General features: G+C 41.8%; 1 protein-coding gene across 1 annotated transcript in view; it reads left to right on the plus strand.

The window, feature by feature from the left end:
- Positions 1–345: 345 nt before the first annotated feature.
- The window catches only part of Poln (DNA polymerase nu), a 114,039-nt gene continuing 95,422 nt past the window's right edge, over positions 346–18,962 (plus strand). The window contains exons 1-4 of the mRNA XM_032916412.1: positions 346–902; positions 7,085–7,275; positions 10,613–10,725; positions 16,745–16,902. Of these exons, the coding sequence (XP_032772303.1) occupies positions 387–902; positions 7,085–7,275; positions 10,613–10,725; positions 16,745–16,902 (978 nt within the window). The 5' untranslated portion in view covers positions 346–386. The remainder of the gene's footprint in view (positions 903–7,084; positions 7,276–10,612; positions 10,726–16,744; positions 16,903–18,962) is intronic.

The following is an 18,962-nucleotide window of genomic DNA, read 5'->3' on the forward strand; positions in this document are numbered from 1 at the left end:
TAGTTTTCTTAATTTAATAGGTCAATTAACATTATCAAGTATTTTTTATGATTTCATTTTTCTCTGTGACTGACCTCTACTTGGAGCTGTCATTTGCAGGCCTCACACTTGATCATTATCTTCTGAGATGAATCACTTCTAGTAGGGCTTAGAAGAAACATTTTGAGCTTGTACCTGCTCTAGCTCCAGGATCATGTAGTCTAGAAAGACTGTCCAGCTCTGTTGAAAGAGTGGTTCTAGGCTAGAGCATGGTGCTTGGGTATGCACCAGAGAAAGAAAAGAGAAGGATCACAGATAATTTAAGACTTGTGTGCTCTCATTATCTGTGATAAGCTGTATCAGAAATGCACTTGGTTTCTAGACATGTCTTGTGAATCCATGTTGTGATGAAATATTTTTCCCTTTTTCTGCAGAACCCCAAGTCATTAATAAACCAGACACCAAGAGGATCCGTTGAGCTCTCTTCTCAACCCTCCATTACCAAGGTCTCTGCTGGTCAAGTACAAAACAGCATTAGCTCATCAGGCCTTTCCAGTTATTTAATTCCACAGTGTGATCAGGAAGCTTCAGTTTTACAGAACATAGAGCATAAGAGAAAGCATTTCCTAAAGGAAAATATAGGCAAAGAAGATAAGGACAGCTTGAATCTTAAAAGAAAATATATTACATGTAGTAATTCCCCAGAAAAAGCAAGTAAACACACAGCGCTGGGAAAAGAGACTGATGGGACCGAATCCTGGCAAAATTCCGAGGACACAAGAGCTTTGGGGAAACAGCTGTGTGATGTTAGATATTTGGGTGATTTGGCAAAAGTCCAGCTGATGGATGTTCTCAAGCAGGCAGCAGCCCTGGTGGTGACATTGATGTACAAGGACGGTTCCACACAGCTCAGTGCCAAGCAGGTTAGTAAACAGTTGTACCACATGCTTGAGACACTAGCACTTGAGAGACATAGGCCAGGAGGGTAACTTGAACTCTGGAGTTTGGGTTCAGCCTGGGAAACATAGTTAAGACCTCATTTCAAAACAAATCCTCTTTGTTTTTGATAGGAGAGCTAGAAATAAGATTTTGCATCTTACTTCCTCTACTTTGGGAAGTGATTGTGACAATGTAGGGTTCCTGTCAATTCTGGGCAACTGACAGACTGTTTTCTAGAGGAGTCCTCCATTCTACCTTCCACCAGTTATGCCTGAGGGGCTCAAATTTTCCACCTGCTGGAGATTTTCTTCTATTTTCTACTTTAACCATTCTTGTTGGTGCCAAGTGTTACTTTGTTGTACTGCTGAAGTGCATTTGCTCAACAATGGTGATACTGAGCATTCTTATGTATTTATTGTTCTTTTTGTATCTTCAGTGAAATTCAAGGTGTTTGCCTATTTTTGAATTAGATTATGATTTTTTCTATTTTGGATATATAAGAATTCTTTATATGTTTTATATGATTCTGATTCCTAATAAGATTTGTGATTTGCAATTTTTCCCAATAGGTGGATTTCTTGAGAAATTTGAGAAAAAACTTTAAATCTAAAAATCCTATTTTGTGCTTTTATTAGCATATTCGGAATGCTTGGGGCTTGGGGAGATGGCTTAGTGGGTAAGAGCATTTGCTCTGCCTGAATATGGAACTGAGTTCCAAGCCCCAGTAGTCACAGAAAAAGCAGGGCACAGCTTTGCATACATGTAACCTCAGCATTGGGAGACTGAGAATGGGGACCCTGTGCACTTGCTAGCTAGCTAGTCTAGCTAAAAGACTGAGCTGTCCTTTCAGTGAGACACCTTGTCTCGAAGCAAAAACATAGAGTAATTGAAGAAGATATCTGACTTTCTGCTCAGGCTTCCACCATATACTCACATATCCACATGTCTGTCTGTGTGTCTGTGTCTGTCTGTCTCCCCCCCCCCGCTTTGTCTTCCCCAAGTCAAGCAGATTTGCCCAGGTTTTATTCTAGGCTGTGGAAATTCACCCTTTGCAGGTGACAATCCAGTCATCCCAGCTCTATTTGTTGAAAATACTCTTCTCATTTAAATCTTTTTTGTTTAAGATTTAACATTCATTTTGTTTATATTAATACATTTAGCTGTCTTCAAACACAGAAGAGGGCATCAGATCCCATTACAGATGGTTGTGAGCCACCATGTGGTTGCTGGGATTTGAACTCAGGACCTCTACCTCTGAAAGAGCAGTCAGTGCTCTTAATCACTGAGCCATCTCTCCAGCCTTTCATTTAAATCTTTTAGTGCTTTCATTAGTTACTTTTCTCATTACTGTGAGAAAATCTCTAAAAAAAAAAACGATTGGAGGGGGCAGGGGAGATTTATTTTGCTTAAAATTTAAGAATATAGTTCTTCATGGTGGAGCAGGCCTGGTAACAGAAGCTTGAGATAGTTGGTCATATTGCACTCACGGTTGAGGAAGCAGAGACAAATGAACACTTGTCTTGTCTGACTTTCTTCTTTTTACTATATTCATTCCAGAACTCAAATCCATGGGATGATGTTGCCCACATTCAGAGTAGGTCTTCCGGGGTTGGGGATTTAGCTCAGTGATAGAGCGCTTGCCCAGCAAGCGCAAGGCCCTGGGTTCGGTCCCCAGCTCCAAAAAAAAAAAAAAAAAAGAAAAGAAAACAGAGTAGGTCTTCCCTCTCAATTAAGCCTTTCTAAAAGCATCCTTATAGACATATTATCGAGGTATGTTTCCATAGTAGCTCTAAGTCTGAACAAGTTGACAATAAAGTTAATCTTCATAACACTTTCATTGGAAATCAGTTGGCTGTAAATCTAAGGGTTGATTTCTGTTTACCCTGGGCTTTTGTTTTGTTTGAGACAAAGTTTCACTATATATCCAAGCTGACCTTAAACTCATGACCATTCTCCTGCCTCAGCTTTCTGAATGCTAGGGTTATAAGTGTATGGTACATTACCTCTAAGGGTTGATCTCCATATGTTTGATTCTTTCCTTTAATCTTTGTTTCTGTCTTATATTAGAAAGCATACTATCTTGATTACTGAGGTTTGTAATAAATTTAGAAATTAGAAGGAAAATGCTTCCATCATCCAACTGAGTTAGTCTTTTTCAAGGTAATTTTTGCTATCAGGGTTCCTTTGCCTTTCCATATAATATCTTTATTTTGTTATGTCATCGTAATTTCTGTAAACATCCAGTTAGGGGCTTGATGCAAATTATGTTGAATCTTTATGTTTTGTTTTGGTGGATAAGCCTTTTTTTTAATCTCAAGGACAATTTAGTGTAAAAGAAAGACCTGAAGGTAAGAAAACTGTAAATCTTGGCAACTGTCCAGAGGATGGAGAAAGAGAAGAGGAAGAGAGAAAGTCGTGACATTTGAATGGGCCAGTATGGAGCTCAGGCACATAGTGAATAAGCTGCCACGTGGTGCTTAGAGAAATGGTATGGAATCCAAAAGGATGGGAAAAGTGTGCTTAGAACAGAGAAAAAAAAAGAAAGGGCTTTTTTTGAGTAGTTCAGAAAAGAGGAACTGCCCTCTAAATGTCTATCTCTAAACCTACAGACTAGTGCAGATCTTATCAGAGAAGACTTCTGGATGGTGGTTAATGTAAAAGTACACAACTGACCAAAAATATGAGAGAGTAAGAGTCTGTGGATTCTCAGCCACAGATGGGACATCTGTATCACACCCCCTACAAGGCTCATGGGCCATTATGGAATAGGGGACCGAAAGATTGCTAAGAGCTACACCTTAGAGAAAACTGGATTGAAGTAGTGTCTTCTGGACATAACTGGATTATAGCCCTCCTGAACTATAACAGCTGTGGTTGCCACACAAGACCCCTGGAGGATCAAGCAGCCAACATTTCTCATGGAGGCGGAGGAGCTCACAAGTTCCCACGTCTAGGTGAGGAACTGTTGACAAATGGTGAGGGAAAGAAAGTCGGTTTCTGTAAAGGTGTGGACCTGATAGGGTTGACCATGCTCCAGTGGAGGCCTACACGCATGAGTATACGGGCAACACAAATTAGACTCAGTGTGTTATAAAATTAAAAAATAGAACAATATGGAGTGGGAAGTGGGATTAGATCTGGGAGGAGCTATAGGAAAGGGTGGTATGGTGTTTGAATAGGAATGGACCCCACAGACTCATGTGTTTGAGTGATTGGCCCATGGGGAGTGGCACTATTAAGAGAGTGGCCTTCTTGGAAGAAGTGTGTCACTATGAAGTCAGGCTTTGTGTCACTGTGGAATCAGGTTTTAAGATCTACTATGCTCAAGTTCTGCCCAGCATGGAATCCATTCTTCTTCTGCTGCCTTTGGATTAAGATGTAGACCTCTCAGCTCCTTCTCCAGCACCATGCCTGCCTAGACAATGCCATGATTTCTCACCACCTCTGAAACTGTAAGCCAGCACCAATTAAATATTTTCCTTTATAAGAGTTGCCTGGGTCATAGTGTCTCTTCACAGCAATAAATCCAAACTAAGACAAATGGGGTGAATATGATCAAAATATAAGGTGTTTGTGTATGAAATTCTCAAAGAATTAGTAAAATCATTTAAGAAAAGCAGGCAGACTTAAAGCTGTATAGCTTGGTTCTTCTGTATGCAACTGTGCTAGAAGGAGGGAATTCTGGGAAAGAAAGTACATTATTTCATTAAAAGGATGATTATTTGACCTGCCTGGGACCTGCTGGCGGGGACGGCTGGAAGAAAGACACTGAAGCGCTGCTGTGGGTGCCACTGTGGTAGATGTGTGACGGAGAGATGGAAGAGAGCACAAAGCTGGGAGGCTTACGCACTGTGGAGAAAGGGGAAACTGCTGTCTGGATGGCCGTGATGAATAGGCAAACGTGAGGAAGCCTGGTGAGGTCCTGGCTCAGACTGTCACCAAGGGCCATGTCTGGGTCTATAGTCTTATGGCAGCCAGGATTGTGTTGATGTCCCAGACCAGTGTTACTACCAAAGGCCATGCAGATGTCCTGGCTCCTCCCCTTGCCTAGGCAGCACAGAAAAGCTGACCTGGGTTGGGGAGCAATGAGGGAGGTGACTCCTAGGACATGAGTTCAGGAGAGCTGGCTGACCCTAATTTGTTGTGGGATGGCTTGGGCAAGGAAGAGATACTCTCACCTGCCCTTGCCCTCACCACCGGCAGCAGGCAGGATAACTGGCCCTGAGGTCATGAGAGTGGGAGAGAGCTGGCTTTGCCCTTCACTGGCTGCAGCACCCAAGAGAGCAGGCCCAGCAGCTCACCTGGGCAGCACAGTGGTTGGGGGTTAGGGGAGAGAGAGCTATCCCTACCCCTTATCTACCATGGGGTGAGCTAGCACCAAAACTGTGAGAGCAGGAGAGCTGGCTCCACCCTCCATTGGCTGCAGCACTTAGGAAACAGGCCCTGTACCTTTCCTGGGCAGCAGAGTAAAGCTGGCCTGGTGGTGAAGGCCCAGATTAGCAGGTCCTAAAGAAATGAGAACAGGAGAGCTGACCCTGCCCCTTGCTGGTTGCATTATTGGGGAGCTAGCCAGGGCAGTGCTGGAGAGCTCGCCCTGGTGGTGCAGTCTCAGGATCACTGGCAGGCTGACCAACTCAGCTACCTCCTAGGCTCAGATACAGGGCTTTGAGTTGGCCCACCCCATATCTACCCCATCTGTGATCTGCTGGAGCACATAAAAGGGCTGGCCCTGCAAATCTAAAACTTCAGGATCTCTATGACACAGGGCAACAACAGGATATCCTATGAATTCCCCGCGAGGACCCAGTATTGATAGTGTAACAGAAGCCAGAGGCTTGAAACAGACCAATGACTCATATTGCAGTGAACATTTACAAGTAAAGATGTGTGGACAGAAGCTGCACACTGCAACTTCCATAACAAGATTTTTAAAAAATTTTATCTTATTTTCTTTTCTTTTGGCAAGGGGAGGGAAGATATGAAGGGCATGGGACTGGGATAAATGATGTGACATTCACAAAGAATCAATAAACAGTTAAAAATACAAATAAATGATTAAAGTTTGAAAATTATAAAAAATAACTGCATGTTGCCAAGTTTTATATCCCCACCAATGAAGAAAAAACATAAAGAAAAAAATTTTTTTATTTATTTTATTTATGTGAGTACACTGTAGCTGTCTCCAGACACACCAGAAGAGGGCATCAAATCCCATTACAGATGGTTGTGAGCCACCACGTAGTTACTGGGAATTGAACTCAGGACCTGTGGAAGAGCAGTTAGTGCTCTTAACCACTGAGCCATCTCTCCAGCCCAAAGAAAATTTTAAAAAGATAATTATTTCTTCTATGTATTTAGCATGGCTTAGGTGAACCTGCCTTCTTGAGAGATGGTCCCTTGCTAGGGGTTGATTTTCTGGCCCAGTTGCACTGATTCTCTTGTTTTGGCTATCGTGGAATGTTAGGACTCCAACCAAGCCAGAGAAATAGCTTTCCCTTCTGGACCTCCGCAGAGCCCTGATCAAGGCTGTTGTGACATGCCTTTCTCCAAAAGGTAACCCTGAAATCATTTACTAACCAGACGAGGAATCCGAGCCCTGAAACACTTTGATTTCTATTTTTGAAAAGTTTTTTGTAGAGTAGAGAATATTAGTTGAGACCAAGATGTGATAACGCATGCCTATAATCCCAACACTTTGCAGGAGCAGGCATTCTAGGCCAGCCTAGGCTATGTAGGTGACCCTATCTAAAAATAAAACTCGGAGGATGGGAAGATGGCTCGGTGGATAAAGTGATTGCTGTTCAAGCATGAAGGCCCAAGTGTGAATCCCCAGAACCTATAAAAGCTGGATGCCATAGCATGTGTTTGTAATCCTAGGGCTCCTATGGTAAAGTGGGAGGCAAATACAAGAGAATCACCTGAAGCTTAGGGTAGCGAGCCTGGCATACACAGTGACAAGCAACAAGAAACTCTGTATTAAACAAGGGAAAGATGAAGATCAATATCCCAGTTTGTCTCCTAACTTCTGTGTGTGTGCCATGGTGTGCCCATACTTGGACTTACACATGCACGTGCACAGATATTTTTAAAGATCATCATAGATTTTACTCTTGTCTTATAGCTAGCTCTCATTTGTGACTTTGCATTCATTACTGTGTCTTCACAGGCTTTAACTCGTCCTGTTAAAGGAATTGTGGTGTTACTAAAAAGCCATGTAGGCAGCAGCCCTCTGATTCTCCCAGCCCATGGTGGTGCTCTGGGCAAGGCTTTCACATCCACAGATCACTGTATCTACATACATACCGAGCATTCCCCTTTCTGGGACCCAAAGCAAGAAGCACATAGACTATTCGTCAGGTAAGAAATCTTTATCTAGTACATTAAATGTAAAACCTCCCAAGCTCCAGTTTTAATTATTTAAACTTTTAGTTTTTTATGAATACATAAAATTATTTTAAAGGAGAACAACCATGAAAGCAGTGGTTCCTTCCCTCAGAGTTTATGGGATGGAGGCTCCATCCTGATGCCAAGGAAGCCTGTTCCAGTATTGTGGCAGCTTTGCGATGAGCTGCTAGGGGGAGCCTCATCCTCTAGCTTAACCCAACTAATTCTGGCGCTACATTCTGCCACATGGTTAGCTCTACCTCTCTGCTCCGCTCTGGTCTGTCTGCTGGTGAATCCCCACGTCTTATTTATCCTGTCTGTCTGTCTGTCTATCTGTCTCTCTCTCTCTCTCTGAACTTCCACCCTCCCCTTCTTGCCCAGTTATTGGTCATCAGCTCATCTTTACAGTCAGTCATAGAATTCTAGATTGCCTCTAGGCTAGTGAGGAAGGACAAATATGTACAAAATAGGGACTAGTGTTGAACCTTAGAAATAACCATACCAAGATCCTGCCAGCATTTACTCTCCGCCAGTACAGAATTAACTATTGAAAACACAGAGTCATCTTCACACAATGTAAAAAAGGTTACCCAAACATGTATAGTCTCAGTCCCCGGGGTTGCTGTTTTGAGGTGAGAGAACAATAAGAGAAGGAACTCAGCAGAGAGTAGGTGGGTCACAGAGTCTCCTCCTTCATGAATGAATTAGTGTTATCTTGCTAGAGTGAGTTTTCACACTGGTGGGCTGTTATGAGGTGGAGCCAAGCCAGTGCCATGCTCTTTGGACTTTGCTGCTGTAATTATGAACCAAATGAACTTTATTTAATTGTGTCTAAATATGGTAGAGACTTTCTAGCTCTTTGGTTTTCTTTACATTTATTAAAGCTTTCTGCGAAGAGCTTTTCTTTATCAACTAAACTTTGTTCACCTTATCATATCTTCATTTATGTCTTATTTTATCACTTAGGCCTTTTCTAAACATCTGGATAAAACAGTACCCTAGCCCAGCACATATACAATCACTATCTTCACATTTCCCTTGTACGTTTTCATTTGAAAGCCTAACCTTTAACAGCCAGACTGTTACTCTAGCCCACATTTCTCTATAATGTCTATCACAACCACCATTTATACATCTTATTTTGTTTATTGTATTGAGCTACTAAGCTCTATGAAGGTTAGGGCAGGATTTGTATTTTTTTTCAGTGTCATGATCCTATACCCAGGAGCACTGCCACAGTATCATTTTGAAGCATGGTAAGTTCTAGGAAAGAAAGTCCCTCATGTACTATAAAACTGGGAAAATAGGGGTTGGGGATTTAGCTCAGTGGTAGAGCACTTGCCTAGGAAGCGCAAGGCCCTGGGTTCGGTCCCCAGCTCCAAAAAAAAAAAACCAAAAAAAAAAAAAAAAAAAAAAAAAACCTGGGAAAATAGTCCCAATTCTACAGTTGTGTATTTAGGATTCAAAATCAATTTTAACCATATTATATATATATTCATAAATATATAATAAGAAATTTTGCATGTGTATGCGTTGTGTGTAAGTGTTTGCACATGTATATATATGCACATGTATGTATGCCTTATTTTATTGAGGCAGAGTCTCTTGTTAAATGTAGCGCTCATCTATTTAACTAGTCTAGCTAGCCAGCTTGCTGTAGGGTCCTTGCCTCCCCAGTGCTGGATTACAGGAAGGACACAAAGCATTTACATAGGTTCTGTGAATCTGTCCTAGGTAGCTTCAGCTCTCAACCTGATGCAAACCTAGAGTACCTGGGAGCAAGGTAACCTCAACTATGTATTTGCCTTGATCAGATTGGACTATGGCCATGCCTAAGAGGCACTTTTAAAATTGCTGATTGATATTGGAGAGGGAGGCCAGGCCATCTTGGTTGGTACCATCTCCGGACAGGTGGGTCTGGGCTGTATAAGAAAGGGATCTGAAGATGAGCCTGGTGCAAGTGAGCCAGCAGTCATTCCTTTATGGTCCCTGCCCCAGTTTCTCCCCCAGGTTCCTGCCCTGACTCCCCCATAAGATTAAATAAACCCTGTTCTTCTCCAGTTGCTTCTGGTGTTTTATCTCAGCAACAGGAAGCAAATTAGAACAGAACCTGAATTCCAGTCTTTGTGTTTGTGTGGTAAGTGCTTTTTCCATTGAGCCACCTCCCAGCCCGTAAGAAACTCTTCTACTGTTTGTCTTACCAAGATAGACGTTAGCCAGCCTGGATTTCTCTCCAGGTGAAGACAGTGTAGCCATTAGATCATGTCATCCTGGATGTATGCCTCAGCGTGTGTCAGTGAGGTCCCCATACCCCATTTTCTATCATTCTTCTTCCTTCTCTTTCTTGGGTCCCTTACCAGTCTTATCTAAGCCAAGACCCAGTGATGTTGACACTTTGACCTCTCTACCATCTTGGTCTCCTGTTCAAACAAATCAAGGCCAAGCCACATAACTTTCAAAGCACTATACAGTGTCTATCAATGGAGCAGGACAAGCAGACACATCACTCAGTGTGCATATCTACTGGGCTCCTATTTCTTCCTTTCTTACGCAATCAAAGAGCTCTTTTTAATGTATTATTGTACTTTTTCCTCAAAGAGGAACTTAGGGATTAGTGGTTTAGGGCTTATTTTCTGGCAGTAGCAAAATATAGTATCAGAATTCGACCTTACCATTTATTTGGTGTGACATATCTGAATCCAAGTCCTTTCATCTGCATACTGGATGGAGTGACTGCCCTGTAGCACTGTGAGTAGGTTTCAGTGTGGCATCCTTGTGAAATGGTAGCCTGGTATCTGCTATGGCAGATGTTAACTGTTATTCCACATTCAGAAGCTCATAAGGTGAAGAAAGAAGCTGCAGTTCAGCACATGTGGGTCCTACGAAAGGTGCGTGGGTAGGCTGCTTGCCCAGAACATCTCTCGAGTTAGGTTGCACAAGTTGTGGGTGGAGAAGAGTAGACATGCAAGGGCATATGCCATCCCCAGCAGTACGGGTAGAAGTGGCACAGTGAGATGGCAGAAGGAGAGACCTGGCATGCTGAGAGATGGAATGCTCGGAGGGGATTGAACCAGGTCCAGTGTGTGTATTCTGCACAGGAGCTTCAGGAGTAGAGGCTTTTCTCAGAGTTAAGCCCTGAGTCAAAGCTTCCTAGTGAATGAACTGTGCATAAGAAGTAATGCCCACCTCATGGGGATCTTTAGTTAAGCGAGGCATATATGTGCTGTGTAAAGACAGCTAGCCATTTGATCTTACAGTATGTTTCCAAGACCCATATTACTTTCTAAATGGTGAATTTTCTCTTGTCTAGGAACATACTGTTTTGGACACTTAGGTGTAAATGCCCTGTTGTTTGTTTTAATGCCAAGGACTTTGTGAGAGCAGTACTGCAGCTTTATGGTGAGGATGGCAGTTGGAAGCATGGTAAGTCACCATTCTCATTGTCTCTAAGACTTAGAAAAGTGGTCAGGCCACCATGTCACCTGCTCCAAGGGTTCCTGGTCACACAGACACTGCTTCTTCACTTGCTACTGTGGTATTTGGGTTATTATTATATTTGTACCAGTTTATACTCCTTCAGTGTAAAGAATGACCTGAAACATAGTCACAATGGGCTTTGTTATTGCCATCAATGGCCAGAGACAACACAAGAATTACAACACAGAATGCACCAAACAAGGCAGGGTATGTAGTATCTTTAAAAGAGTAGGGAATAGCTGGTGAATGCCTTTAATCCCAGTACTCAGTAAGCAGAGGCCAGAGGGTCTCTAACTGAGGCCAGGTTGGAAAAACCAGAGAAAGAGAGAGAGAGAGAGAGAGAGAGAGAGAGAGAGAGAGAGAGAGAGAATAGAGAATGAGAATATGAATGAATATAAAATCAAATGGAGTACAAGTATTCACTGATAGATCCTTCAGTTGATCTTAGCCAAAAGGCCAAGAAGTGATCACTGATAGGTCCTTGAGTTAGTTGTGCATTTTTCTCAAGTTGTCTGCATTTCAAAATGTTCATAATAAAATGTTGAGAAATTTTTTTATTTTAATCAATTTCTAACATATACAAAATTACTTATCTAAGGTTGACCAAATTGGACTTACAGTTGGTATTTTCTTTTATAATTCTCCATTTTTCAAACCAAAGACTCCTTAGTATTTTGTAACAAAATCTCAAACACCGTAAGATTAAGCTCTGACACTTCTATTGTGTGAGGATCCCATGAACAAGGCAATGCCATCACTCCCCAGAGTGAGCAGTAATCTCTTTGCATTTAGCTGTCCTAACAGTATTTCACCTCCCACACTTGTCCTGTGATGTTGTTATTTTTTTGTTTTTTTGTTTGTTTGTATGATGTTAGAAGCTATTGCCCGTCAGTGTGTAGGTTCCTTAGTTGCAATCTGGTAAGATCCAAAAATCCATTATATTTTCTTTACTTTTTTTCTTTTTTCATTTTCATGTATATATGCTTATCTATTTAGAGGAACATGTGGGGGGTGTATGCATATATGTGGAAGCTTGAAGTTGATGCTGGGAAAGGCTTTAATTGATCTTCTGCCTTATTCATTGAGGTATGGTCTCAGTCAACCAGAGTTGGCAAATGTAACTAGCCAGCTTGCTCTTTGCCTTCTGAAGCTTGGAAGTACAGGCATGCTGCCACACCTACCTGACATTTACATAGGTTTGAGAATTTGAACTCTGCTACTCAGGCTTGTAAGGTGAGCACTTTGACCACTGAGCTATCATCCCAGTTCCTTTCCTTCATCTATTAACTAGACTAGTTCTATAGAGAGAGTCCCTTCATCACCTGCCTCGGTAAACTTGAGATGGTAACTCCTGTATGGAAATTTAGGGTTTTTTCTTTACTTCAAAATAATGAATTGCTCCACAGAGTCAGCAAAACTTGATATAAAATACTTTTAAGCTATGGTTATGGTGAGCACGTGGGTATTATTTAAATAATATATACTTATATATGTACATTACTATGATAGGAGGTTCCTTGGGAAATGGCGAAATATAAGGCAGCAGATTCTTAGGGTGAGTATGTATCAGCTCAAAGCCCCTCAAGTCAAAGTTCACCTTTATAAACCATCAAAGATATGTGCATCAGAATAAAACAGACAGAAGAAAAATCTATATGACCACTATGGAGAACTCTATGGACAGACCTCAACAAACTAAAAGTAGGAATTTGTCCTGGCAGGCTTCTGTTTGTCAGTTTGTAAGCATTTACAGGGATCAGTACCCAGAACATTCTGGTGCTGTCCAATTTCCAAGGTCCTTTCAAAAGATCTTTCTGTAGAACTCTTACCTTTGGAATGTCAGAGGTCAGCCAGTGTTACCAGTGTCATATGAAGTCAAACATTGCTGTCCTGGGGCACAAGCAGCCAAAGTTCCAAATCTGCCAACATTGGTTGTCTTGGACATAATATAGAAAGGTGTTGACACTGGCTGCTATGGTAAATATACATCTCTCTGGTTAATGTAATAACTTAAGGATGCTAGACAATCTGGCATTTAGTGTGATGTGATCCAAAATTATAGTTTTATTTAAAAGCCAGCCTCTTTTGTTTTTAGTTGTCTCACTGGAATGTATTCTGTCAGGGAATACCATTCTGCTTTGCCTGTACTGCCTGCTTACTCAGACACAGTGTCAAGGACACTATGTGAGTTGAGGTAGCTCCTACCATTATCCCTTGACTCAGGAGTCATGATTCTGAGATTATGATGGAGCATTATGAATGGCTTGGGAAGACAGGATTCAGAGGAGAAAGTAGAAGAGAAAATCTACTATAATGGCTGAAAAACCCAAGTGGCAAGAGAACAGTTGAGGGACAAGAAAAACAGGAACATAGACCTAGGTTTCTGATTAGAGTCTCATATTTAAAAAAAAAAATTATTGGCTATTTTATTTACATTTTAAATGTTTATTCCCCTCCCAGTTTTCTTCTTCGAAAACCCCCACCCCACGCCCTCTTCCCTCCCTCCATGAGGATACCCCCCACTCCTGCCCTACTTCCCTAGTATTCCCCTATGCTTGGGTATCAAGCTTTCACAGGACTAAGGACTTTCCCTCTCTTTGATGCCAGACAAGGCCATCCTCTGCTACATATGCAGCTGGAGCCATGGGTCTCTCCATGTGTAGTTGTTGGTTGGTAGTTTAGTCCCAAGGAGCTTGGGAGTATCTGGTTGGTTGATATTGTTGTTCTTCTTATGGAGTTGAAAACCCCTTCAGCTTCTTCAGTCCTCCTCTAAATCCTCCATTAGCTCCCCCTCCTCAGTCCGATGGTTGGCTGCAAGCATCTGCATATGTATGGGTAAGGCTCTGGCAGAACCTCTCAGGAGACATCACAGGCTCCTCCTGTCAGCAAGCACTTCTTGGCATCAGCAATAGTGTCTGGGTTTGGTGGCTGCTGTATAGGAAATTGAACAGAGGTGTGTAGCAATGGGGGATGGGGAAAATCCCAGATGCCAGGAAAACAAGAGACTCCCTGGACCCAATGGGGATGACATTAGCTGAAATACCCAACAAAGGAGAGAGAAAACCTGAAAACAATATCCAGAGGTTAGGCACAGATCCTGGTTGAGGGATGGAGCCACTTCTCAAAATTTTAACCCAGAATTTCTCCCGTCTAAAGGAATTACAGGGACAAAGAGTACAGCAGAGACTAAAGGAAAGAACATCTAGAGACTGCCCCACCTGGGGATCCATCCCATATGCAGCCACCAGTCTCTTATATTATTGAGAGACCCATGTTCCAAGTGAACTTGAACAGCTATCCCTTCTTAGCTGCTTAGGTTCTATTCTTTAATATGAAGCTCACACTAACCAGCCATGTAGGACCTGGATGTATCCAGCCACCTTCCCACAAGAAAGAGGGGAGGAGATATGGCTCAGCGGGTAAAGTGCTTACTGTGTGAATGTGAGTTCTGCTCCCTAGTTCCTATGCAAATGCCGGGTAGGTGTGATGGCATGCCTGCCTAGTACACTCAGGAGGTGGAGACAGGACCTCCAGAACAAACTGGCTAGCTAGAGAGCAATACTGAGGAGCTCTACGTTCAACTGAGGGACCTTGCCTCAATAAATAAGATGGATAATATCTGAGGAAGACTCCTGACAGCAGCCTCGGGCTTCTGCATATATGCACCTATACACATACAAATAGATACACACAGACACACCACACACACACACACACACACACACACACACACACACCACAGATAAATACCCAAAAATATAAAAATTAAATATAAAATTTAATTCTGTAATTTGAGAGGATAGCAAAGTATTATTCATTGGAAATTAATCATCTTTGTTTCTTTTTATTTAATTTTTATATATAGTATATTTTGATTATGTTTCCCCTCCCCAACTTCTTCTAAATCTCCCCCCACCTCCTTACTCACCTAATTCTATGCCCTTTCTCTCTCTTCTCTCCTTAAAAAATATTTCCACAAAAACACAAAATGAAAGTCAAAACAAATAAACAGAAAAACCTATAAGATAAAAAAATTCATCGGGGTTGGGGATTTAGCTCAGTGGTAGAGCGCTTGCCTCGCAAGCGCAAGGCCCTGGGTTCGGTCCCCAGCTCCGAAAAAAAGAAAAAAGAAAAAAGAAATTCTAAAACAAAATGAAGCAAAAAGTCCACAAAAACCAGAGCAAAACAAAAGTACTTCTGCCTATGAGGCTTGTCCTGGAAAGTGGTTGATATACCCAGTGACAGTGCATTTTACAGACACCAATCACAGACAGTTTCTTGGCTCTGGATGAGACCCCTGTCCACTTCTTCTTCTCAGTGGTGGAACCCTGTCTGGCTTGAACTTGTACAGGCCCTGTGTATAATGCCACAGTCTCTGTGAGTTCATACATGTGTCAGCCCATTGTATCTGTAATACACTGTTTCCTTGGAGTCATTCCTCATCTCTGATTCTCAGAATATTTTTCCTTTCTCCAACTCAAGGACCCCTGAGCCTTGAGGGGACAGTTTTGATGAAAATGTCCCATTTAGAACTGAGTACTCCAAAATCTCTCACTCTGTGCACATTGTCTAGTTGTGGGTCTCTCCGTTAATTTCTATCAACAACATCGAGAAGCTTCTCTAATTAGGGTTGAATGAGGTACTGATCTATGGGTATATCTGTTTTGTATTAGGAATCATTTTACTGCCATGTTCCTTTAGCAGGGCTCGTGGCCTGTCTAGTTTCAGGTTGTTGGCACTTTAGCAGTGTCATGTATGGGTTCCATTTAATGGAGTACTAAAAGTACTTTCATAACTTGTGTGCCACTCTTGTATCAGAGTATCGTGTAGGCAGGTTGCTGTTGTAGATAGCAGGTTTATAGCTGGGTGATGTTGATGATTGTCTTTAACCCTTGGTAAAGTGCAAAGTACCTTCCAGTACCATGAACACAGTAGCAGTTAACCTTCTAGTTTGGCACCAGCTAGACTTCTCCATGTTCAGTAAAATAAATAGATGATGTTTGCAACAATAGGGCTTTACCACCTCACTATGGAAGCAATCATGACCTTGGTAACAACCTCTGATGTTTGGGGGGGATTCCAGGGGACCCCTTTGGAATCCCTGGCACTGGAAATTTTACTTGGTGGCATAAAATATCTACTTGGGATCACCTTGTATGGTGATTCTGTTTAGATTCATTCCATATATATTTACATTAGGAAGCTTCTACAATAGTGGGTTTCCATATGAAAACCTTTAGTTTAGTGTTCACATGCCTTTAGTGTTAGGTGTTCTTCTCATAGTCCCTACTTGACTTGGATCTCCCTCTGTGCCTTCGATTCCTTTAGTCTAGTTCCTCCTCTTCTTCCCACAACACTATATTTTATTTCCCCTTTCTTGGAAGAGCCTCTCCATCCCACTGCCCCTTACTAGATATCTAATGTCTGTGGTTATTTGAATTTTAGTACACATGTCAAAAGCGTAAAAGCTTAACATCCACATACAAGAGGAAGCATGTAGTATTTGTCTATTTTGAGTCTGCCTTACTCACTAGGAAGTTTCTTTTCTCTAGGTTCATACATTCACCTGCAGATTTCAAAAATTCACTGTATTTTTGGGTATATGCCCAAGAGTGGGATATCTGGATCTTGAGGTAGATCTATTCTCAGCTTCTGAGGAATCTCCACATTTATTTCCACACTGGCTGAATTTTTACTCCCTCAGCAATGAGTAAATGTTCTCATTTATCAGAATTCTTGTCAGCATTGTCAATTGTTTTATTGATATTGGGCAATGTGACTGGGGTAAGACGAAATCTCAGTGTAGTTTTAATTTAATTTCCATAATGGCTAAGGATGTCGTACATTTCTTTAAATGTTTCTCAGCCATTTGTATTTCATATTTGGAAAACTCTCTGCTTAGTGTAAAGATGGGAAACAATTGCTTGTCACTTGAATAAATCCTAAATAACCTTTTTCTCTGCAGTTGCTGGTTTTGTAGGACTAGATCCCAGAGTTGCTGCATGGCTCATAGATCCCAGTGACACTGCACCTTCATTTGAAGATTTAGTAGCAAAACACCTAGAAAAGTCCATCACAGTCAAACCAAGCAGCACATTCAGTGATGCATCAATAAATATTGTGGTAAGATGTTTAAGACGAGGTTCTGTCTACATTAATACAATCCTGACTTTTCCTACTTCATAGATCATCTAATAGTTACAAGAATATTGCCAGCACCCATTTTTACGCCATTTGTTCTATCCAAATTATTTTTGCTGAGGTTTCTGGTAGAGGCCAATGTATAAAGATGAGAGATTTCTAGGAATATCTCATTATAGTGTAGTTCTTGTATGGATTCTCTAGTGTCAGTAGAACCTCCTCTGAGCAGACGACTGTCCTTTTCTAAGTCTTTAGCACTAATGACAAGTTCTTGTTGGCTGACTTTTTGGGGACAGCCTCCTCAGTCTAGGTAGAGAAGACATGGTGAGTTTCCCCAAGCCCTCTTATACTGCTGATAGCCCTGGTCTTCAAAAGCTACCTCTCCTGAAGGAGATATATTCGGGAGCAGTGCATTTGCAGCCATGGTGTGAACTACTCAGCCACATGGCGGAACACTGCAGATGAACATTCAGATGACCAAAGATACAGCAGCAGATGTGAGAGCCTGCACACCCTGCCCTTCATCCTCATAACTACCATGTGTAGAGTGAGGGTCTGTGTCACATAAATGGATAGGCTGTAAATACCATAAACACTGTATTCTTGAATTTAAAAAAGAAGTATACCAGAAAATCATGAAATAGATTGTAGAATCAGAGAAGAAATTCTTACAAAAATGGGAATCTGGTCCTGGCAGCCTGGGGAGTGGTCATATAGGAGCCAAGATTCCATTTTAGCACTTGGAAAGTATCCCTCTTCCCTCACAGGTGATTATAATCCTCTCAGTACAGCAAAGATTCCCCAAACAATCTGACTGTAAGAAATTGTCCACCTCAGATTTATCAGTCCCAGTTCACATATGGGGATATTAGATGTGCACATGCTACTGTTCCTCATCTCAACCAAGGTATATTTGATGGTTCAGTTTGGATTCATGACTTTAAGCCAAGTTGTTTATTATTATTATTATTATTATTATTATTATTATTATTAATTATTTATTATTCCCACATATTATTGAAGGATAAGATGCCTGCAAGGAATAAAAATCAGCTCTAGAGGGTATGCTCTTTTAATGCAGACTGGAACTGATGCTTAGTGATGCTGTTAAGCCTGATCTAGAGCTTCCACTCTCTATTCCTGAGGAACCTTGTTCTTGCCTCATGAGGATAAGCTTTAAATGCAGTTCCAATCATGTTTGTTGGCCTGATGGGGTCATGGGAGAGCCTTGTAGTATTTGAGAATGAGAAATGGAAGTTGGACCTTTAGTTTATGGGGTCTGCTTATACGCCACTCTGAAGAGGTGATTTGAGTTCCTCAGAATGAAAGGGAGCTCAGATAGGAATAAATGAATACAAGGCCTCTTAGAAAATTAGCTCCTTAGTGGGACAACAAGGGCGGTTTGGGAAGGAGAAAGGGGACTCTAGAATTCAGGTGCATGCAGAGCTCTCATGGGGCTGTACCATGCCAAGGAACTGGCCTGTCTTAGGGTGGTTCAAAGTGGAAGGTTGTGATTACTTTGAAGTTGAGAGAGCTGCAGGACACCATTATGATTGTTCCAGGTGGTGGCAGAGATGTGGTCCTCTGCTTCATATCTCCTGAGTTGTTCAAGGGAAAGCCAAGTTCATGAAGACTGAAGAACCATGCTAGCATACATCCAGCTAGGAGCCACATACTTTTTAGATACATTAGGAGTTTCTCCTAATGTGAGGATTTAGCAGAGACGTAATTCCGAGCAGCCTGGAGTTTGGGGCTATTTGGCAGAGTGGGATGCTGAATAAAATGTTGTGAAGACCCTGTTAGGAAGAGCACAGATTGTGTGTTGAGGGACTGCCTCGTTCTATCTTCCCTCTCTGTTCTTTGAACATAGCCTCTGCTTGTGACTTCTTAGGGGTTTTATATTTACCTGTCCTAGGGCGTTAATGGATAAGTTAGTGTGAATGTCACACCCATTAAGTGGTTGCTGTGTGGTAGAGCAGAAATGAGATGCTGTGAGGTCTGAAAATCTGTTTCTGGCTCCATTACACCAGGCATTAGGAGCT

Source organism: Rattus rattus, chromosome 11 (assembly GCF_011064425.1).
Source record: "Rattus rattus isolate New Zealand chromosome 11, Rrattus_CSIRO_v1, whole genome shotgun sequence".
Lineage (NCBI taxonomy): Eukaryota > Metazoa > Chordata > Mammalia > Rodentia > Muridae > Rattus > Rattus rattus.